Genomic DNA, 23,818 nt, shown 5'->3' with positions numbered 1-23,818 from the left:
TTCACTGCAATTTTTTACAAGCAATTTTTCTGCCAATTTTGATGTTTTATACAGAAACCTGTTGAAAAACTCTAGGGGAAAAAAACAATACCCAATGCATATAGTATTTGCTAAAACAAAAACCCACGGACCCCCACTACCTTAAGGGTCCATTCACACGTCCGTGGTGTATTGCGGATCCACAATAAACCCGGCCGGGACCGCCATAGAAATGCCTATTCTTGTCCGCAATTGCTGACAAGAATAGGACATTTTCTATTTTTTTCCGGCGCTGCAGACCGGAAGATCGGGGCCGTGCTCCAGAAATGCAGACTGTGTGCTCTCTGCATCCATTCCTGCCCCATTGAGAATGAATGGGTCCGCACCCGTTCCGGATATTGTGGAACAGATGCGGACCCATTCCACAGACGTGTGACTGAACCGCAAGGTGGTTTTCCACCTTTTAGATACTGAAGGCCTATCCTCTGGCTTGGTCATAAATATCAGATTGGTGCGAGTCTGACACTCGGCAACTCCACCGATCAGCTGTTTTCAGCAGCCGCCGATTCTTGAAGCATAACAGTGGGCGGAGCCAGAAGCAGAAGGATGCGTCAGCGTACTTCAGTAAATGGACTCCTTGAGTCTGCCAAAGCAGTAAGTGCTCATATAGGGCAGCACTCTGCTCAGGCTCATAGGAGGTGTGTCCCATGAGGACCTCCCTCTATGAAGTCTATATGTCATAATGGAAAGTATGGAAGGGGTCGTCTTCATGAGACAAACCCTTTAAGTATGGAGGAGACCATATAAAGCAAGATGTAAAAAAGCCACAAAACCAAATTTCTGGGAGACAAGATGACCACATTCAGGCATCTTTTCTGAAATTACCTGTTGTAGATACTGTCCTTGATCACCTTTCTCTGCAAACTGTGGGAAGGCCATGTGCAAGAACTGCAGAAGGATGATTGGGGGGATACTGGAAGAGGTCTTATCCATTGATTCAAATAGATCACGAAGGGCTAAATTGGATAGATGCATATGTTATATCCTAATGATTCAGTACATCAATTGCTTAAGCTTCTACAGTAAAGCTACAGTCTTAAGTGCATCGACTATTGTGATTCAAAGGGATTGTGTCACTTCAGCAAATGCAATTTATCACGTAGAGAAAATAAATACAAGGCACTTACTAATGTATTGTGATTATATATATTGCTTCCTTTGCTGGCCTGATTTATTTTTCAATTACATTATACACTGCCCCCTTCCATGGTTACGACCACCCTGCAATCCAGCAGCGGGGGTCGTGCTTGCACACTATAGGAAAAAGCACCAACCTATGTGCGCTCCCACGGTCCAGGCCACCAGAGATGGCGGTACTTTTTCCTAGTGAGCAAGCACTGCCACTGCTCCTGGATTACAGGGTGATCATAACCCCTGGACACAAGCAGTGTATAATGTGATGGAAAAAATGAATCAAGCCAGAAAAGGAGGCAATATGGACAATAACAATACATTAGTAAGTGCCTTGTATTAACTTCCTCTACAGATAAACGCCACTTGCTGAAGTATGACAACCGCTTTAATGCAACTGTGACAACTGATCTCAACAAAGTTATGACTAATCAAGGACAAAGAGAAAAAACTTGCATCAGTCACAATCTAGGACTAGCCTTGTGCAGTCCTAACATTTAAAGAGGCATTACTTTTTTTATTACATATATTGGACCAGGAGTGGAGTGCTATAATAGAGTCCATACAATGAGTAGCTGCAGAGTTCTAGAAACCTCCTGACTCACACTGCCTGTACTATCTGTGTGTGCAGACTCTCCAGTGCATTTCTAGCAGATGTAGCTTCACACTGGTCTCCCTGCCTCCCGCATGTAAGAGCTGACAGGGCAGGCAGGAGGAACCTGCATCACAAAGAAATACATGGTGACTGTATGTCACTGATCTGTTATGTGCTGCCCTTAAATACGATACAGAGCAGCACAGTGTGATAAGACTCTGCCCCCTTCTGTCGATGCAAATCCAGGCATGATGGGATATGTAGGATTCATTAGGAAAACCATATCTGAGGGGGGGGGGGGGGGGGGGGGGAAGAACTAAGATGGCAGACAATCCTCAAATGGCATATCTAAGAAAACAGGTATACACAAGAGCCTCTAGGAAAAAATCCTGGAGTGCTTCTTTAAGTACGTAGCAGAAACAGAGCAAAAAGTCTTGATAAATATGTATAATCAGAAGAGAAAAGTCACAAACCTGCAGTAATGTACTGAGCAGAGGCCATTTCACCAGAAGCTCTCAGGGCACCCCCATAGCTGAAATATAATAACATGAGAATAACTTTATGTGGAGTAATACACCACCATATCATAGTAAAACCTGTAATATCAACATGACCTTGTTTCATGTGATTCTAAGGTGAAGATCCCAAGCACAGCCAAACGTGCATCACTGCACCCACAAATACAACCCAGTGCCTTTCCCTCCTTGTATTCTCCTCAGCCTTACTTGCTAGTTATCCAGGGGTATGCTCTAAGTATCTGCCCCCATAAACATCTAAAAAAGAACCTAGATTATAATTCCCAGCATTCATTATTTCTAAGAAATGTTCGCTTTGCATACTCAGCAGCATTTTACTTCTTTCATCTGCAGCCCAAATGCCCGATCAATTTCCATTTCCTATTTGCACAGTGACTGCAATTCATTAAATAAAGCACAATACTGTTCAGAGTCAAAGGCCTGAAGGATGGCAGAGACAGAACCCCATTTATTCTCCATGATCCACAATCATACCGCTTAAGAGCCTCTTTTAGCTCTGGCACCGAGCGGATGCACTGAACAGTGGCATTCATGTAACAAGTGTTCCCGAGGTTTGTTAATCCACAAGGCAGTTCCATCTGCAAGACACAGAAAATGTGCAATGAGAGACAGGAAGATTCACAAAATCATCTACTGTATCAATAAAAAGCAGTGCGTTAAGCATGTAAAACGACATCTTATATCGCCCCCAATGCCCAGGCTCCTTGTATACTCACCTGCTTACCGGCACACACGTTGCTCCGGATCCCTGCATTGCCCCGTTGCATCTCCCCGTCGCCCGGATCAAAATATCCCACGACGGGGGAAGCAGCCAAAAGCAAGCTGCAATGGCGACCTGCCACAAGGGGGCTCGTCCCTATTGCGGCCTGCTATTGGCTGCTCCCCCTCAGTCACGCAATGTTTTGATCCGAGAAACTGGGAGATGCAGCGGTGGCCGTGCAGGGATCATTTTGATAGACAAAATAGAGCTACATGCACTATGTGGTGCTATTTTCCTTCCAAACATGACGGAATCTGCAACGGATGCTACATAAAAGGCCAGTCACCACACAGGGAAAATCCTAGTGAGGCGAAGAAGACCAGTCACAGGCAACTGTGGGCAGCAGTTGGCCATTTGCCTGCTACCTGACAGGAAGCAAACGTCACCAGCATCGAGCCCGACTGGCCTGGCATCCTTGCTTACCAGCGGGGCTGGTTGCTGTGCCACCTGAGTGACACCAGCGGTGCTTTCAAAGTGTCAAACTGCATTTTACACCAGTTGACTTTATACTGAGACTGGCGTATGTAATGTCAGTGTTCATATATTTGCTCCACTGTAAAGTTCTGCCACCTACAGATGTACAGGGGGCACCTGCAGGGCACCAACAAGCCTAGGTCCACCGAGTTCTATTGAAGCTTGACACATACAATATTTACAGCTTTTTACACATCTTGAGATATATTTTTTTTAAATTAGAGAGAAGTGTTCAGGGCTTCGCGGCAGAGATAAGGCCATTTACAGCCAGACAGGTTTCCTATAATCCATACCAGTAAATGGTATAAATTGAGGCTTAAATCTCAGAGTTTATGGCACAAGGACAGCTTGAGGATGTGCCAAATTTATCAAGAGGTCCAAGCTCTTAATAATTGCATCTTAATGGAAATAAGACTGAGACTGACATAAGAAGCATCAGTCTTAGCAAATCTGTCCCATTGTATAATAGAAAGCGATCAGTAAATGTGCTGACACTGCGTAAAATTTATTTGTATTAGTACACAAGCAGGTGGCACACTGTGCCCCTTTTTCCTATAGGGACAGTGCAGCAGTGTAAGGCACATACAAGAACGCGAGTCGGATTCTTATAGTCACAATCACGCAAGGTTTCCTAGAAGTAGAGTGTTCAGATGATTACACCATTCTTGTTTATTCTTTTTTTGTGCCATATTTTTTCCTTTCTGGGACTTTCATATTAAAGGCCTATCCTCAGCCTAGGCAAATATCAGATCAGTGGGGGTCTGGCTCATCCTCCCTATTATTCTGCAGGCCAGCCAATAAATATCAGCACGCTGGAGAAAGCGCCCTCTCACCGCCACTGCACACATTACAGTTAGTGTGTGCAATAATTGGGCAAAATGAAGATTTGCGCTATATCCTTTTGTTCTCCTGGGAGATAAGCCACCACCAAAGGTGTCCAGCAGCTGCTCTCCTCTCTTCCCATTAAATACATATACACGTTCGGCCAAACCAAACATGCATGTGTATTAGGGAGTCAGGAGAGATAGCAGTCGGCCAAATGCAGTGGACTTTTCGCAAAAAAAATAAATAAAAAATAGGCAAATAACTTGACATGTAGCACAGATTTTGTGTCTGCAGCATGCCAATTTATGTTGCTGACTTCTGCATTGCAAAGAGTGTAATGCACAGAAATTCTGCAACAAAATTCACACCAATTGCAATTTCCACCAGATACGTGGCAGATTATCCTCCTACCTCCTACATGTGGCTGTAGCTTGATGTTTTACATGATAAATAAATGTATCCCGTTTCCCCAAGAACATTCATCAGTATCTGCGTCAGCTTCAAGCAAGACAGATGCCTCAACATCAGATACCACTCAGCTCACTGTGATAAGAGTCACAATGTAATATCTGCATCAAAAAGCTATTAGAATAAAAGGTCGATGCAAATGCACTTACTGCAGAGGCCAACTGCTCCTCCGTCATGTCTTCTACAAATACGGGCCTCACGGCAGGTTCCTCAGGAAGAGCTTCAACCGAACCCATCATTAACAAGCTCATCCCCTAGAAATGAAGAAATACAAGAGGAAATGATAACATTATGGGGACTGACAAGTGCTTATTCCCATCTCTTCCATGCTTATAGCACATAACTGGACATGCTTCAGATGGAGAAGGCCTTGTGTGCTTAGTAACCTTTAGGTACTGCTATCTTCTCACCATTGATTGCCTGAATGTAGTAATACTAAAAAGCAGCTGCCCGGTATGACAGTCACTTTAGATATGATGCCATGGCCAATCATCACATGCACATTGCTCCCATCCTTACATTTCAGGGAAAGTGCTAGTTGTCAGCACCTACCTTAATCTCAAAATTTATTAGCACCCCTCTATTGCCCATATGGGGTGGACGGGGGAGACAGTCTAACATTCTGGTCACATCTGCCTCAAGGCTTCCGTTTGTACCAATAAGCCTGACTGGCATGCAGCAGGGACCATCGGGGTTCTTTCACAGTGTTGGTTATTTTGATGGTGAGAAAGGCACCGCATACTGCACAAAACTGCTGACAGAAGCTGCATACAGAACCTTGACGGAGATGTAGTGCCGAAGTCAGCACAGTCTATGTGTATGGAGCAGATGGGCACAGCTGATGACACCACTCACTAGCATCTGCCCACCACTTAAAGAAGACCTGCCACCACAAAACGCAACTCAATCTGCAAGCACCATGTCATAGAGCTGGAGAAGCCGAGCAGATTGATATATAGTTTTGTGGAAAAAGATTCTGTAAAACCTGTAATTTATACATTTGCTTTTTCCACTTCCTGTGAACAGCCATCGGTACAGGGAGGAGGTGTCACCAGTGTCTGACAGCCATCTCTCATGTACACTTATACACACAGTGCCATCAGTCACTGATAACCCCTCCCTCCTGTACCGATAGCTGTTCACAGGAAGTGGGAAAAGCAACAATATAAATGTATAAATTACAGGTTTTACTGAATCTTTCCCCACAAAACCATGTATCAATCTGCTCAGCTCCTTCTGCTCCATATCATGATGCCTTCAGATTGCACTGCATTATCTGGCGACAGGTGCCCTTTAATTCTGAAGCCGTGATCTGGAGAAATAATCGCGTAGGAACCGAGTACTTATTCTACCCAAATAACGACTGTCCAGCTACACACAGTTCTGTAAAATAGGACAATCATAGTGTATTCTCAGTGGCCCCTAGTTATCAGCATATAACAAACCTGCTGCCTACTACACGCAAAACAGACTAAAATGGGCAGAAAATATCTGAATATGGAAAAGGGAAAACAACAACTTACATTTTTTATCTTGAGGTTACCCCAATCATCATCCTATGTCAAAGAGAAGATAATATGGATTAGTATTATTTAAAAAAAAAAAAAAAAGTCACATTATTATTATTATTCATCTTCTAAGGGTCCCCCTACAAAAGGCCAACGCTGGGCAACAAATGAGCGCCGATCACAAGTCGATCAGTGCTCGTTGTAATAACTGGAGCATTTATTTATCCTTATTGACGGTATGTTGTGCCATTCCTTTATTATTCCTACTAGAAGTTAAGAACAAATTACTAGCAGCCTACAGTAAAGGTCCAGATGGGAGTTACCAGTTGGGGGTGTCGCTGCACAGTCTGACACTATCCAATCAGTGCTGCCAGAGTCAGACTGCGCAGGGAAAAAATTCCCAACTGGTAACACTAATCTGGATCTTCACTCTAAACTGATACTATTTCATTCATAAGCTACTAGTAGGAATAATAAAGGAATGGAATAACAGAGTCATAAGAACAGATGCTCCAGAACTGTTATTACATACGGAATGCAAGTAGTTACTAGAACAGACATGTCAGAAAAGGTCCCAGACAGATGTAGAGGGGGATAAAATGATCACCATTATGATTGTTCATCCCCCTCCCACTCCCATTTACATAGGGCAATTTGCTGCCGACAAATGATGATTTTACATGCCACATGATGAGCGAGTTCACCTACAGGGATGGGCAAACTGCGGCTCTCCAGCTGTGGTAAAACTACAACTCCCAGTATGCCCAGTCTGCCTACAGCTATCGGCCTACAGCAGGGCATGATGGGATTTGTAGTTTTACAACAGTTAGAGAGCCGCAGTTTGCCCATCCCTGAGGTCCTAACACACAAGCGTTTTACATGTTTGTCGGGTGATCAGAAGCAGCATTACAAGGGCCAATTATCGAGAATGAACATTTATAGGAAAGTTTGTTCTCAACAATTCGCCCGATCATTGGCCGGTATAAAAGGACCTTATCTGTACACCAACAGTGCATCCGATATCAGAGCGGCTCCACGGGAAGAATCAATGTAGATGATAAAACACTCCGTTCAGTTTTCAGGTTTCATGTAAACCAAGCGTACTCGCATATAAAGGTTCTGCAACATTAGGGGAAATTTATCAAAACTGGAGTAAAGGAAAACTGGCTAGTTGCCCCCATCAACCAATCAGATTCTATCTTTAATTTTCCAAAGGAGCTCTGAAAAATGAAAGGTGGAATCCGATTGGTTGCTATGGGCAAATAAGCCAGTTTTCCTTTACACCAGTTTTGATAAGTCTCCCCTATTATATTTTAGGTATGCCATTTTCAATAACTCTGCTTGTCAGTGAATGGACATCCAGAGGCTGAAAACTTGTCTGGATTATGTCCTGATCGCACAGGTGCATCTTGTAGAAGTTCATACCTTTAATGTTCCTCCTTTGACCATGACCTTCTGTCTGTCTGGCTGTACCCCAGTCAGGGCAAACAGCTGGGCCTTGAAGACCATTGGAGGCTCATCGGTGTTTAGCTCCACATTATCAAACTTTTCCTTCCCCCACTTCACGTTTACTGGTGGCAAAAAAGAGAACAATTAATGCTATTCCTATTCATATCAGGGTATCAGAGAACCAACTTGGGATGGGGAAGTGTGGACACTTAAACTAGGGCAAGGGAAGAGTTGCCCATAGTGACCTGTAATGCTGCCGCTTCCATTCTTCAAAGTACTTCAGAAGAATAAGAGCTGGGATCTGATTGGTTGCCAAGAGTAACAACTACACATTCATTTTCCAAATCTCCGCCAATGTGTTGGTCAAATTATACACCATGTACTCAGTGGACAGAAAAGTACATGACAGAGAACACAACAATATGACTTAGGCCTCTTTTACACGTCCGTGATGAGATCTGTGACAAGATGGTCACTGGTTCATCCATGAAGATGTCTGAAGAATCACATTTTGGTCCACGTGTCAACTGGTTTTCCACAGACACTACTAGGAAAGGAATATTAAAGAAGCACGAAAAGTTTTATTCTCTGACCTCTTAGGGCTCATGCACACGATCATATGTATTTTACGGTCCGCAAAAAATACGGATGACGTCTGTTTGCATTCCGTATTTTGCGGAACGGAACAGCTGGCTCCTAATAGAACAGTACTATCCTTGTCCGTAATGCGGACAATAATAGGACATGTTCTATTTTTTTGCGGAACGGAAATATGGACATACGGAAACGGAATGCACACGGAGTAACTTCCGTTTTCAATGGGTCCCCCAAAAAAAAATTAATACGTTCGTGTGCATGAGGCCTTAGAAAGGTATGGGATGTAAACTCTACCAGTGACTGTATTTGTGAGTTATAACCTCCCTTTTGATGCTCAGCTGTGTTCTCCCACCAACACTCTGACCTCGCAGCCAATCTCGATGTATTCCTATGGAAGCTTCAATGTCGGTCTCATAGGAATGTACAGAGAGGTAACTGACTTCCTGTCCTGTGTCATTTGGAAATCAGAGTGTTGGTCACATGACAAAGCTGAGGATCAGAAGGGAGGGGATAACTCACAAATACAGTCACTGATGAGAAGGTTACATTCACTACAGATTACTTCATGTACCTACCTAATTACTTCATGTACCTACCTAAGGTCAGCAAATACATTTTGGTGGGAGTGCTACTATAATTCCCCGAGCATCTCATTGCAAAGATCCACGAAAGCCACAGACCACACATGGATGGCATCCATGTTGTGTCCGTGGCTTTCACAGACCCATAGGCTATATAGTGCGTGAGGGATCCACCATAACAGACAAAATAGGGCATGCTTTCATGGTGTCACGACAGACCCACGGAAAACCTGATGCGTTAATACACACATTAAAGTCAATGGGTAGCGCAGACAGCACAACTGCAACCCTAGGGGGGGGGGGGCGCATATATATATATATATATATATATATACACACACACACATACACACACACAAATACTATATCTTATATGACATATTGGCTGCGGCTTGTGCAGTGTTCTCAAAACTGCAATATAATCAACATAAATCACTGCAACACGAATACTGCTGTCCAGGTGATACCGCCACCCTTATACGGAACCTCCGCCATCCTCCACCCAGTAGGAAGTACAGGTCTAGTCGATGTGTGGTGGGCACACAGATCAGGCGAGGGCACCAGCCACTACAGAATCACAAGCCGTCCTGCATTGAGGTCTGAGGTCCAGACATGACAGTTCAGGGACATTTCTGGTCTCCACTGACAACCTTGGACCTGGCAGACTGATCTGACAACCTGTAGTGACCAGACTGCACTCTGTATGACACTGCCCGGAGACAGCTGAGGATCCCTGTGTGGCCCCCGATCACAGCTTATGACACACCACTCCTGGGTGCTGTCAGCGGGTAGCTTCCACGTGCTAGGGGCCCCCAGTTACCTGTATAAATGGGCATGGTGGGTTATCGGGGCGCACGATCAGCTCGCCTGGCAGCCGCCTTCACCTAGTCTCATTCAAACAGGGCCCCGCAAAGCAGTGACGCTGCGAAATCACACGCTGCACCGACTGGCGAGCCAATCCCAAAGTACAACCCGGCAGCGTCTCCAATCGGACTGCAGCCAGCCGACCTCGCAGCCAATCAGAGAACAGTATTCTGACAGCCCGACCAATGGTCGCGAGCTTTCGTGCCCAATAACCCGGAAGTGTTAGCAGTTTTGCTTCCTCAGGAGTCACATGGACTGGCACAGTTCCGACAGAAGAGGAAGTTGTGTGAGAGAGCGTTCTGCCCCTCGTTCATTTACAAGGCTGTATGCAGTAACGCGCTGGGGTTCCTAGGAGGCGCTAACTCTGACTCCAACCACAACCCGCCTCATAGCGCTGTAAGAGTTATGGAATGAGCAGGAGCGCTGCTAACAGCGGCCCCTGCTGGTGGAGGACTGCAGGTGCATGGCGTTTAGCCTCCGTGTAGAGGAGGGAACTCCCTGGAAGGAGAGAATAGTGATCTGTCATTATTTGTTATTAGTACTTCATACATCAGCCACAACATTAAAACCACCTACACGCTCAACCCCAACCTAGTATGCAGTGACTTATATATGTATACATCAATATCTGCGTTTTAAAACAGCCCCATTTTGTCTACTTTTTCCACTAGCACAGCTGTATGTGGTACAGTTATAGCTGTCGGGGTGACAGTGACAGCAATTCCACCATTATTTTTCGAGTTTTGTGTTTATGGCACCCACCATGCGGTATACGGGACAGACAGGATAAGGTTCTTCTTCAGGTCATTACAACAATACCAAATAGTATTTTATGTTTCTACAAATACTAAAACCTCCACCAAATCTGGCAGCATCCGCTGACGGCTACTGATTGCTCTGCCTCCGATTGTCCTGTAGGCCTGGCATCGCTCTTCTGGGTAAAAGTAGGCACAATTAGCGCAGTTTCCAAAAAGAAAGCCGAGTAAGAATGTTAAGGTTTAATATGGTATATAGCAAGGTTTTAACCCCTTCTACCCCGAGCAAGTTTTCGCTCTACTGCCGAGGCCATTTTTTGCAAATCCGACATGTGTCACTTTATGTGGTGATAGCTTTAGACCACTTATACTTATCCAAGCCATTCTGAAAATGTTTTCTCTTGACACATTGTACTTTACATTCCCCATATGTCTACTTCATGTCTACTTTCAATTTTGAAAATGACATTTTATTTTTTTGGGGACGTTACAAGGCTTAAAGTTTAGAAGCAAATCTTGACATTTTTCAGAAAATTTCCAAAACCCACTTTTTCAGGACCAGTTCAGGTCTGAAGTCACTTTGTGGGGCTTACATAAGAGAAACCACCCCAAAATGACCCCCTTTTAGAAACTACACCCCTCAAGGTATTCAAAACTGATTTTACAAACTTTGTTAACCCTTTATGTGTTCCACAAGAATTAATGGAAAATGGAGATGAAGTTTTAGAATTTCACTTCTTTGGCAGATTTTACATCTTAATCCATTTTTTCCAGTAGCAAAGCAAGGGTTAATAGCCAAACAAAACTCAATATTTATTACCCTAAGTCTGCGGTTTACAGAAACACCCCACACGTGGTCAAAAACTGATGTAAGGCCACACGGCAGGGCACAGAATGAAAGGAATGTCATATGTTTTTTGGAAGGCAGATTTAGCTGAACTGTTTTTTAGATGCCATGTCCCATTTGAAGACCCCCTGATGCACCCCTAGAGTAGAAACTCCCCAAAAGTTACCACATTTTGGAAACTACGGGATAAGGTGCCAGTTTTATTGGTACTATTTTGGGGTACATATGATTTTTAATTGCTCTATATTGCAATGATATCAAATATGTCTAGTTTCTATGTTTGTTTGTTTCAGTTTTACATAATAAAGCATTTTTGAAAACAAAAATTATGTTTTTGTAGCTTCATATTTTGAACGCCCTATTTTTTTTATTGTTCTGCCGATCGTCTTGTGCAGGGGCTCGTTTTTTGCAGGAAGAGTTGACGTTTTTATCGGTACCATTTTTGGGTACATATGATTTTTTGATCATTCATTATTACACTTTAAGGGGTAAGGTGACCAAAAAAATTGGTTGTTTTGGCGCAGTTTTTATTTTTACAGCGTTCACCTGAGGGATAAGGTCATGTGACTTTTTTATAGTGCAGATCGTTACGGACGTGGCAATACCTAATATGTCTACTTTTTCTTATTTAAGTTTTACACAATAATAGCATTTTTGAAACCGTAATAATGTTTTAGTGTATCCATAGTCTGAGAGCCATAGCTTTTTTATTTTTTGACCGATTGTCTTAGGTAAGGTCTAATTTTTGGCAGGATGAGGTGACAGTTTGATTAGTACTACTTTTGGGGGGGGGTATATGCCTTTTTGGTCACCTGGTGTTGCAATTTTTGTGATGTAAGGTGACAAAAATGTTTTTTTTTTTTTTTTTTTTTTTTTTACAGTGTTCACCTGAGGGGTTAGATCATGTGACATTTCTATAGAGCTGGTTGTTACGGACGTGGCGATACCTATTATGTCAACTTTTTTATTTATTTATTTCACTTTAACACAATAATAGCAGTGTTCCTTTAATAGATTTTTATTGGGTTTTTCAAAATAGAAAACAACATTTGGTGTGTAATGTGACACACCATGGGTACATGTGAACGTAACAATAGATTACAGTTATGATAGACAATCTTAATGTAAAAGACTTTGATGACCGGTCGTGTTGATCTTGTATGTTAAGAGTCCAATAAAGAAATGTGTTTCAGTCCATGGTTCTGTGCTTCTTTTGTTGCATGGCATACGATTATGAAACTTACGATGAGCTCACTTAGCTAACTTCAAATTTAAAGTAAAAGATAGATAAACACAAAATACAAAGAACAAAAAATAACCGTATAATCACTTGTGCTTAAAGAATATAAAATGCGGATTCTGATAAAAGTTTTGTACAGTTGGTACACCCATTTTCCAAAGAAATTGCTCTTATTGATTTAACACCCTAGTAGGCAACTAGGTTACCTATAAAAGTGGACATTCTTAGGATAATGTCGGCATGTCGTATCAACTATGTAATTTTGGGAATATAGATTCCCAGTGAGACTATAGGTGCGTGAAGGTCTGTATTTTACCCCTTTGCTGAACTAAAATGCATTCATGGAGGTAATTTTCAGAGACCATGTGTTGAATTTCGACCCTAGTGGGTATAACTGCTCCTTTCCAATTTCTTGCTATTGCAAGTCTGGCTGAGTGTAAGATATGACATATTGTCACTCTAAACTGGAGTGGGAATGAGTCTATACCCAATAGTAACAGTGCTAAAGCCAGGGTAAGCTCGTCAAACTTAGTGTAAAATGTTTGAATTAGGGCCTTGACAGATTCCCAAAATGGACTCAAATTGGGGCAAGACCAAAACACGTGTAGAAGGGAGCCCATCCGGCCACATCCTCTCCAGCACTTTGGGGAAGAAGTGGGATATAGCTTAGCTAATCTCAGAGGCGTGTAATACCAGCGCAGCATTAATTTGTAGTACTGCTCCCAATGCGAGGCGCAATTTGTTGCTTTATGAGCCCATTCAAGTGCGGATGCCCATTCATTTTGGGTAAATGTATTTGCAAAGTCTCTCTCCCAATTTAGCATTTGGGGACTTTAATGAAAGATCATGTTCTGTGTTAGAAGGGAGTAATATGGTCCAATTTCTCTGTGTTGAGGCATGGGAGATGAAAGTATAATCTTGGACAATGGTTCCGGAACTGTCAAATTATTAATCTTTGCTTTGTCCATATATGACCCCATTTGATTGTACCTAAATATCTCCTTATCGGGGAGTTGGAACTGCTCTTGTAGTTGATTAAAGGTATGGAACCTATTTTGATGGAACATTTGAGAGACCTCAAGTACTCCTCGTTTTATCCATTCCCTTAGGTCCAAGCGCTGTATGTGGTTTTCTAATGTTTGTAGAGGAATTTGGACAGTGGACATAAAGGAAGGGCCAACCTTAGCTGCCAAACCTTTATTCCACAATCGACTCCAAGATTTCTTCCGTGCATCCCCCATACTCTGGAACTCGCTACCCCAACATGTCAGACTCTCACCTACAGTGGAATCCTTCAAAAGAAACCTGAAAACCCACCTCTTCAGATAAGCCTACAACCAGTGACCCTGCTGCCTCTATACCGCCATGACCAACTTCACCCGCACCTACTGTGTCCTTCTCCCATACCATGTAGATTGTAAGCCCCCACGGGCAGGGCCCTCTCTCCTTCTGTACCAGTTTGTAACTCGTCTTGTTTATGATTAGTGCAAATGTCTGTATTATGTATGTATACCTCTTCTCATATGTACAGCGCTATGGAATGAATGGCACTTTAATAATAAATAATAATAATAGATATTCACTAAGGTAAACGACGTACTGTTGATAGTACATATCAACGCAATACATCTCCCCCTGCAGTCCACTATCACTTCTTGTTCCTGAAAAGTTATTGTGTCTTTTATTCCTATACAGACTCCAGCTTTCTTTTTTGGAGCATTAGCACAATATACATGTGGGAAGTTTTTATTACCAAATTCGGGACATTTATTACTTTGGTATCCTTTAAAAGCACAAGATAATAATTTTTTTAATAATACCTAATTTATGAAAGGCCTTACTGAATGTCAGCCAGTATGACCAAGGCCTATTTAACTCCATAACGTATATCAGTAACCAGAATAACACAAAATGAGCAGTTGATGAGACTGCACGAACCCTGGGGAGGGTTTGAAGAAACATAAATCAGTGTCCTGCATTCTAATAAAACATATTGAGGCCTCACGTGTCCCTTGATGTAGATCTCCACTCCCTAGGAATTCCGGACAGCTGGCCAGGGGATTTAGAAGTCCATATCCAGATGTTGAAGTCCTTTTTCCAAGAAGGTGATAAGATGTTGTTCTCCAGTTTTGGTGATCATTAACTTTATTGAAAAGCCCCATTTGTATGAAATCTCATGGTGGCGAAGACTTTTGGTGAGGGGAAGAAGTTTTCTTCTTGCTGCTAAAGTATGTTGAGAGAGGTCTGCGAAGAGTTGAGCTTCTTGGAATGGTTCCAGAAGCTTGCCATTCTTTCTCACCACCTTCATAAGTTGCTCCTTTATATTGTAGAAATGGATTTGTGCTATTGCATCCCTAGGAAATGCATCTGGTAAAGCTTTGGGTTTTGGAAGCCTGTGTGCTCTATCAATCATTACATCTTTATCTGTGACATGTGGTAGAGCTGTAATGATCAACTTCTGGAGGAGTTGGGTCAAGTTGGTTGGTGTGACGGATTCTGGAATGCCGCTGAATTCTGCATTATTACTGCGGTTGCGGTCTTCTAAATCCACCATTTTGGATTTTAAGGTCTCCATTTCTTCCGAAATGTTGTTACTGACCGCTGACAATCACCTGCAAAATCTGCAGGTGTGATACAAGCTTAAGGCGATGACACTCTAGTGAACCAAAATGAGAGTCAACATCCAGAAATGGAGAAAACTTGGAACAGTGGTCATCCTTCCCAAGAGGGGCTGGTCTGCAGAAATTTCACCAGGGGTGCATTAATGACTCGTCCAAGAGGTCACAAAAGAACCCAGATGAACATCTAAAGAACTGCAGACCTCACTTGCTTCAGTTAAAGGGGTTGTCTCATCATAGACAATGGGGGAATATCGCTAGGATATGCCCCCATTGTCATATAGGTTCGGGTCGCACCTATATTGAGAAAGGAGCCCCGCAAGGTGGTGGCTGGAGGACTCCGGTCCGGACACCACCAAGCCGTTTCCCCATAGAAGTGAATGGGAGCGTACCGCACATGCGCGGCCCCCGCTCCCATTTATTCTTATGGGTCTGACGGAAATAGCTGAGCCAGCGCTCAGCTATTTTCGCTGTCCCCATAGAAAATGAATGGAGGGCGGCTGTGCATGTGCAGTATGCCTTCCTTCACTTGCAGGGCTCTGTTCTCGATATAGGTGCGGGTCCCAGCACCTATAAGACAATGGGGGCATATCCTAGCCATATGCCCCCATTATCCATGATGAGACAGCCCCTTTAAGGTCAATGTACATATTTCCACAATAAGTAAAACACTGGGCAAAAATGACATCCATGGGAGAGATGCAAGGTACAAACCGCTGCAGACCAAAAAGAACACAAAGGCTTGTCTGACATTTGCCCAAAAATGCAGACAGTGAGCAGGTAAACAGTGAAGAGAATGCAACGCTCACATGAACAGCTGATGGGTGAGGGTGCAAAGAGTCGGATCCCCGCCGATCTGATATTGATGACTGGGGATGAGCGAATTTCATATTATGAAATTAGTTTGCGCTTCGTTTGGTGGTAAAAGCAGAATTGCGTTATGGATTCCGTTACCACAGACCATAACGCAATTCTATGACGGAATGCATAACGGAATGCCTTTAGAGGCATTCCGTTATTCATTCCTTCATAATAGAAGTTTATGGCATACATAACGGATCCGTCCCGTTTCCATTATGCAGGAGAGGACTCCACAGCCCATAGACTTCTAATGAGGGGTGAGCCGTCCTATACAATACCAAATTTCCCAATTATGCATTCAGTCATAGAATTGCGTTATGGTCCATGGTAACAGAATCCATAACGCAATTCTACTTTTACCACCAAATGAAGCGCAAACAAATTTCAAAATATGAAATTCGCTCATCTCTATTGATGACCTATAAAGAGAACAGGTCATCAATATCGGAAAAGGGACAACCCCTCTAATTATTTGAATTCAATTCATTCAGTCCCATTGCCACAGATTAGGGCTGCACGATAAATCGAAAAAACAATCGAATCGCGATAATCGGCAAATGCGATATGGCGATTTGGCCGACCCAAAAATGCCGCGATTATATATAAAGTGTTTTACTAGTGTGTGTGTGGGTGAAACAATCTCTCTCCTAACAGGTCCGGCCTCTGTACTCACTATGAATGCAATGCACTGCAGCGAGCGGCAGCGAGCTGGCCGGCCGGCGCGTGACTGACGTCACTTAGTAACGCTCCTCCCACTTCAGGAAGCAGGAGCGCTACTAAGTGATGTCAGTCACGCGCCGGCCGGCCAGCTCGCTGCCGCTCGCTGCAGTGCATTGCATTCATAGTGAGTACAGAGGCCGGACCTGTTAGGAGAGAGATTGTGTCACCCACACATACACTAGTAAAACACTTTACACGCAAAAGGCAGTTATGTGCCCAGTTTAGGACACATGAGGGGGACCAGCATAAGATGCTATATGTCTTAAGCTGGCCCCCTTATGGCCCTATGTGTCCTCCACACATCCCCTATAACAGTGCCATCCACAGGTCCCCCATATAACAGCGCCCTCCACAGATCCCCCATATAACAGCGCCCTCCACAGATCCCCCATATAACAGCGTCCTCCACAGATCCCCCATATAACAGCGTCCTCCACAGATCCCCCATATAACAGCGTCCTCCAAAGATCCCCCATATAACAGCGTCCTCCACAGATCCCCCATAGAACAGCGTCCTCCACAGATCCCCCATATAACAGCGTCCTCCACAGATCCCCCATATAACAGCGCCCTCCACAGATCCCCCATATAACAGCGCCCTCCACAGATCCCCCATATAACAGCACCCTCCACAGATCCCCCCATATAACAGCGTCCTCCACAGATCCCCCATATAACAGCACCCTCCACAGATCCCCCACAACACAGCGTCATCCACAGATCCCCCACAACTCAGCGTCATCCACAGATCCCCCATAACTATGTCATACCCAGCCGCGTCAGCGGCTCATATGGGAAAATCCAAGCAAATAGACCTCTAGCACAATTCATTTAAAATATCGCATCGCATATCGTTATCGCAATTTTTAGGGCCCTAATCGCAATCGCACAAAATTCCCATATCGTGCAACCCTACCACAGATGTATAAAATCCAGCCCCTAGCCATGCGTTCTGCCTTCACAAACATGAGTGAAAGAATGAGTCGTTCTAAAGAGTTCACCGAATTTCGGTGTGGTACTGTAAGGCCCCGTAGGTCATGCACATTGTATTCTATGAGAATTTGAAATTCTCATGTACACGATGTGGATTTTTTCCATGTAGATTTTGACCTGAGGTGCGGATTTTAAAATCCACAGCCTGTCCATTTATTTTATTTTTTTCTGACCGGATTTTCTCTATTCGGTGAATAGTAAAATTTGCATGCAAATCTGCACCAATTGATACAGATTTCCCTGTGAACTCCTGGGGATTTCAGTGCGGATTAGGCTACACGAACATATTTAGTTTAAGTGTCCATTTCGTATTTTATGCGGATAGGATGCAGACCCATTCATTTCAATGGGTCCGCAAAAAATGTGCTGTCCGAATCAGTATGTCCATTCCGTAGCCCGTTTTGTAGACAAGGATAGGTATTGTTACAATGGATACGCAAAAAAAACAGATGACATACAGACATCATCAATTTTTGGGCAGACTGCAAAACACATATGGTCGTGTGCATGTAGCCTTATCCGCACATACATTTCTGACAATGCATATAGGGTGGTAACTACTGTAAGAGACACCTTTCTGAGGGTACCGCCAAACAGGGCAGCACTGATGCAGCCATTGCAGTTTTCAAGTTGTATGTTAAGGTGATGCTTCAGTTTGCTGGGAAACAGCTGTGCATCTTCATCCCTTGGTTGAACTTGATGGACTATGTAAAGTGGTCTACAGGAGAAAACCACCAGACTCAATGCATGCTGTGATTTGAAAAAAAACACTATTGCCCCATAAATGCACCGCAGGGGTAAACAAAACACCATTACTAAATATAACACCAGTTTGTCCAGAGTTTAATATCTCCCATAGACTTCCATGCAATATCTAGAGCTGGCATTTTTTTGGGGGAAAAAAGTGGCAAATAAAAACAGCAATAAAAATGCACCCAAAAACCTCAAAACACAAAAAACCCTGTGTGTGAACCCTCCCTAATGGCACTTTCTCTGGAGAGCTGTATGGAAAAAGAGCATTGGCTTATTTGTCCTGCATAAAAAATTTTCATCAACCTCTGTGAAACATCTGGAATTGGAAGAGTTTGCCTAAAAACGTGGCAAATACTACCAGCACAAAAAAAATACAAATAAAATAACCAAAAACGACAAAATGCCACAAGAAAAGCCAAAAAGTTGTGTGAAATCAGCCTAAAACTCTCAACCTCTCCTATCCCCCAGGATGGTGATACTTATTCTCTGAAAACAGATGATGCATTGGGTGTCAGGACATTGCCTGTATCTGAACAATCCCTTGAGTGTAGATTGTGCACAGCCACTGGAGAGCTTTCAGATTCCTAAGCAGTGAATATGGCACATGACGAGAAGTACAACTGAACGAGGTCTCAAACAAAAAAGATGATGCTAATTAATTACTTCAAAATCAAGATGCAATTACTTCCACTGACAACGGCCACATTTACGCGCAAATTTGCAGTTTTGGTGCTTTGCACTTTTCAAAATTTATGAGAGCAGTTGACAGGGTTTTGCAGGGCCTCCCACCACGCCCAAACAGTTAATCAAAAGAAAGAAATATTTGGGGAGGGAGTGGTGAAGGGCTGGTCAAGTTTTAGTCAAGTGGTGTATAGTTAAGTTGTTCTTTTAGTCCTTCCATATTGAAGCAGTTTTTTAAATGATGAAATCTGATGGGGTCACATGCACCGTTGCGGTCAATCACTGGCCACAATGTCCTCCACATGTCATTGCAGGGCCACGTGCCGCTTGGAAAAAAGTCACCACTGAAGTCAGTGATTGGCAGCAGCAATGCACGTGAGCCCTATCTGGAAGTTTAATGGCTGGGGACCTGAATGGGCATGGTTTGAGCCCTCAGCATGTGGTTGCAGGGAGACAAACAGAAGAAAAACTCACACTGTAATGGGCAGGGTGAGAGGGAGTCGGGTAATCAGGTTCAGACTGGTAATCAGGCAGCCACTTCAAGATCTTCAACATGAGAAACAATTGTTGAGAACAGAGATTTCTTCATGGTTACAGCACATAAGAATTCATATTTTAGGTTTTCCTTTTTGTCTGGAAATATTGCTATAAGAACAAAATGTGCTAGCCTACTAACATTTCAAATGGTACACCTTACACCTACCTCAATTGATGCACTTAGAAGGCTATAAATTATTAAAGGATAACTGTCACACTTAGACCCTAATTTCAATTTTCATATATGTAGTTACTAAAACACATGATATTCCAGAATCAGTTACTATTAGACTGACTTACCCCATATTTAATAATGGCAACCAGTCTGCATAAAACTGCAATTTCTCTATTTAGTTAAGATGGCCGCCACTGCCCTCACCCTGAAGCTAATCCCACCTGCCCTCACTAGCCAGTAACAATAGCCCCCCAAAAGTGTCAGTAACCAGAGCCCTCCCCCTAAAGGGTTAATCTCCTGCAGCACAAAGGGGTCCTCTTACCACATGTTGCTTTCATTTATACACTGAGCAGACGGCAGATCTCCCTTCCCTGCTCTGCGCTGCTTCGACTCTGCATTCTCCAGCTCTGCTGAGTGAGGGAGCGTCTGCCAAGCGCAGCGACAGGGAGAAGTGCACACAGCCCAGGCACTGTTATCAGCTGCTGGGGAGGACCTGGCTTTACTCATTTACTTACAGTCCCTGGCTGTCAGTAATCTGACTTTGCACGCAGCCTGCTTCTGCGTCCTCCGTCCTTCAACACATAGACGGACCATGCCTAGCAACCCTATTTTAAGCACAGGTAAAGTAGGCAGTACGGGGAACAAAACTGTGGAATTAAGGGGTAATTGAATACACAGTGAAACGTTGAAATAGGGCCACCAAGGTGATTTTAATCACCACAATCCAATACAAAAATAAAAAAATGACAGTTATACTTTAAGAATTCATCTTGAATCAGTATTTTATAATATAAGGAGTAAAATCATCTATGATGAATTTCAGTGAGAAAGGTAGAAAAGTCAGCAGTCTGTGAAAACTGCATAGCTGCAGCGGACAAACATTTGTGATTTTTAATAGTCACTGGAAAAATGTTTTTTTTAGCCCAAAATAAATACAATCTGTGACCTCTTTGGTTATGTGCCTCTGCCTCAGTGCAGTGGCATAGCTGTAGGGGTGACAGCGGTCACAACTGCTTGTGGCACACTGCCAATTACTGTACTTTTCGCTTTATAAGACGCAGCGTGTCTTATAAAGCAAATACTAGTAAATGCTTTCATTATGGAAGCTCCCAACAGTATGCAGGTGGAGTAAAGTGGTGTAGTCGCCCTCCCTGGGCCTGAGCTACACTGTCCTGACTGCATACAACGTAAAGACATAGTGCACTATGCCTGATGCTGTACAGTCAAGTCACAGTACAGCGCAGGCCAGGAGAAGATCAGGGAGCGCGACTGCAGGAGAAAATGCTGGATCTGGAGAGTAGCAGCAGAGCAGGAGAGGTAAGTCTGATCTGAAGATCTGATATGAGAGGTCTGATATGAAAAGGTAAGGGGGGATTTTTTTGTACTGAACCACATTAGACTATGGGGAACATGATTTAGGTTAATGTATTTAGAGGGAGTAGAAAGGGATGCAAAAAGAGGACGGTCAATCCAGTTTCTGAGCTTCCAAGCAAAATTGCCAAGTTGGGCAATGATGTAAGGGTGTCGGTTTCAAAAACAGCAGCCCTATCGGATACTGTTGTCCCTAAGAGCCGGGAGAACAGTCCAGCTTGTAGTCGGGGGGATGGTAGTGCAGGTAGGCCTAGACAGTTAGTGTTAATAGGGGATTCTATAATCAGGAACACGGATAGAATAATTTGTCGCCAAGACCGCCTCAACCAAATGGTTTGCGGTCTCCCTTGGTTCGGCTTGTGGTGGAACGGGTGAATAAATTACTGGGTGGGGCTGTAGTGGCCCATGTTGGTAAAAATGACAAAATAAATGGTAGGTGGAAGGTCCTTAAGGATAATTTTAAAGATCTAGGCTCCAAGAAGAAAGGAAGGACCTCCAAGGTAGTGTTCTCTGGAATACTGCCTGTGCCATACGCTACACAGGACCGTCAGTGGGAGCTTAGGGAGTTAATGCATGGCTTGTCTTGGTGTAGAGCAGAAGTGTTTGGGTTCCTAGACCACTGGGCTGACTTTTCACTAGGGTGCAAACTGTTTTCTGCAGATAATTTGCACCTCAATAGAAGGAGAGCTGCTGTGTTGGGGGAGAGAATTCTGGCTGGAGTGGCAATGAATTTAAACTAGGGACAAGGGGTTAGGATATGGCTATAAATATTGAGGTAGACAGTTTAGAGAGGGGTCAAAATATCAGAACTCTGAAGGAGGAAAAAATGATTTAAAAAAAAAAAAAAAAAAAACACATTTCCTAAAAGTGTAAAATTTGATGACAACTTAAAATGTATGTTCACAAATGCCAGAAGTCTAGCAAGCAAAATGGGAGCGCTTGAGGCCTTGTTACTTCTCATGAAGTTTTACACTCTTTAGAAACGATAGGGTAAAACGCAAAGGTTGTGGTTTATGTTTGTATACCAGGAGTGATATGAAAGTAAGTGTGAAAGAAACAATTGCAGATGAAGGTTGAGGATGTTGAAACCTCGTAGGTGGAAATTCAGAGGGAAAAGAAAAGAAAAAATAATTATTCTTGGTGTGATCTATAGACCCCCCCCAATATCACTGAGAAGATAGAAGGATCAGCTGTATGTGCAAATGGAGCAGGCGGCATAGTAGTGATAATGGGAGATTTTAAATATCCAAACATAGATTGGGAACATGGTTCCGCCTCTGCTGCAAAGCCGAGAAAATTTCTCAGCTTTTTGCAGGATAAATTTGCGGAGGATCCTACTAGAGGCGATGCTCTTCTGGATCTAGTAACTTCTAACAATGCAGAGCTTGTGAGAAATGTCACTGTCCATGAAAACCTTGGTAACGGTGACCACAATATAATTATATTCCAACTAAACTGTAAAAAAACTAACTCAGGTCGTTAGGGCAAAAACACAATTTCAAAACTGTGAATTTCCCAGGGTTGAGGGCTGCACTTCAGGACATAGACTGGAAGCAACTATTGTCACATAATGACAAATGCTAAATTGGAGTGCTTTAAATCTACTTTGAATAGTGTAAAAACGGCAATAAAAACGACAAAAAGAGGGCCTCTAAGAAATACAAATCAGAGGGGTCAGCTGTAGACTTTAAAAAGTATAAACAACATAAGGGGGTAATAAAATCAGTTAAAATACACAATTAAATACAGGTGGCCAAAGTAAGAACCACCCCAAACATTCTTCAAATACATAAATGAAAATAAACCAAGGTCAGAACATATAGGGCCCCTAAATGATGGAAATGGGGTGTTGGTCACTGGGGATCGAGAGAAGGCAGAGCTCCTAAATGGAGCGGGCGTCTTATGAGGGTGGTGCCACTGGTGGAAATACCTCAAATAACATACTTACCTGCTGACTGTAGATATGGTCCTTAATATGTAAAAAAAAAAAAAAAAAAAATGTAAAAGTGAACAATGCCCTAGATCCAGATGGATTACACCCTAGAGTTCTAAAGGAGCTCAGTTCAGTTATTGCTTTGCCTGTTTATAATATTTAGATTCTTTAATGACAGACATTGTACCAAGAGACTGGCGCAAGGCTAATCTGGTGCCCATTTTCAAAATGGGTGCTAGGTTTTCACCAGGAAATTATAGACCAGTAAGCTTAACATCCATAATGGGAAAAATGTTCGAGGGCCTTCTACGGGACAACATACAGGATTATGTAACGGCCAATAATATAATAAGCCAGGAGGGATCCGTGTTCCGTGGCTAAAAGCTGGACCTAGGGACTTACTTCACCAAGGAAAAAAAGGAGGCTCTTGGCATTGAAACCATTCTTGGTTTATACGTAGACAGCAGTTTTCAAATGTTGACTTGAAAAAGGAGTGTACTGACTCCG

At 43.2% G+C, this 23,818-nt stretch overlaps 1 protein-coding gene across 1 annotated transcript in view; it reads right to left on the bottom strand.

The window, feature by feature from the left end:
* The window catches only part of USP14 (ubiquitin specific peptidase 14), a 31,987-nt gene extending 22,048 nt beyond the window's left edge, over nt 1-9,939 (bottom strand). The window contains exons 1-7 of the mRNA XM_044293276.1: nt 9,784-9,939; nt 7,762-7,907; nt 6,352-6,384; nt 4,978-5,082; nt 2,776-2,879; nt 2,239-2,297; nt 865-995 (exon numbers count right to left, since the gene is read on the bottom strand). Coding sequence (XP_044149211.1) covers nt 865-995; nt 2,239-2,297; nt 2,776-2,879; nt 4,978-5,082; nt 6,352-6,384; nt 7,762-7,907; nt 9,784-9,799 — 594 coding nt within the window. The 5' untranslated portion in view covers nt 9,800-9,939. The remainder of the gene's footprint in view (nt 1-864; nt 996-2,238; nt 2,298-2,775; nt 2,880-4,977; nt 5,083-6,351; nt 6,385-7,761; nt 7,908-9,783) is intronic.
* Between the last annotated feature and the right edge of the window lie 13,879 nt (nt 9,940-23,818).

The sequence above is a fragment of the Bufo gargarizans genome, chromosome 5 (genome assembly GCF_014858855.1).
Source record: "Bufo gargarizans isolate SCDJY-AF-19 chromosome 5, ASM1485885v1, whole genome shotgun sequence".
NCBI classification, from domain to species: Eukaryota; Metazoa; Chordata; class Amphibia; order Anura; family Bufonidae; genus Bufo; species Bufo gargarizans.
The sequence above is the reverse complement of the archived record's forward strand: the minus strand, read 5'-3'. Positions and strand labels throughout refer to the sequence as shown.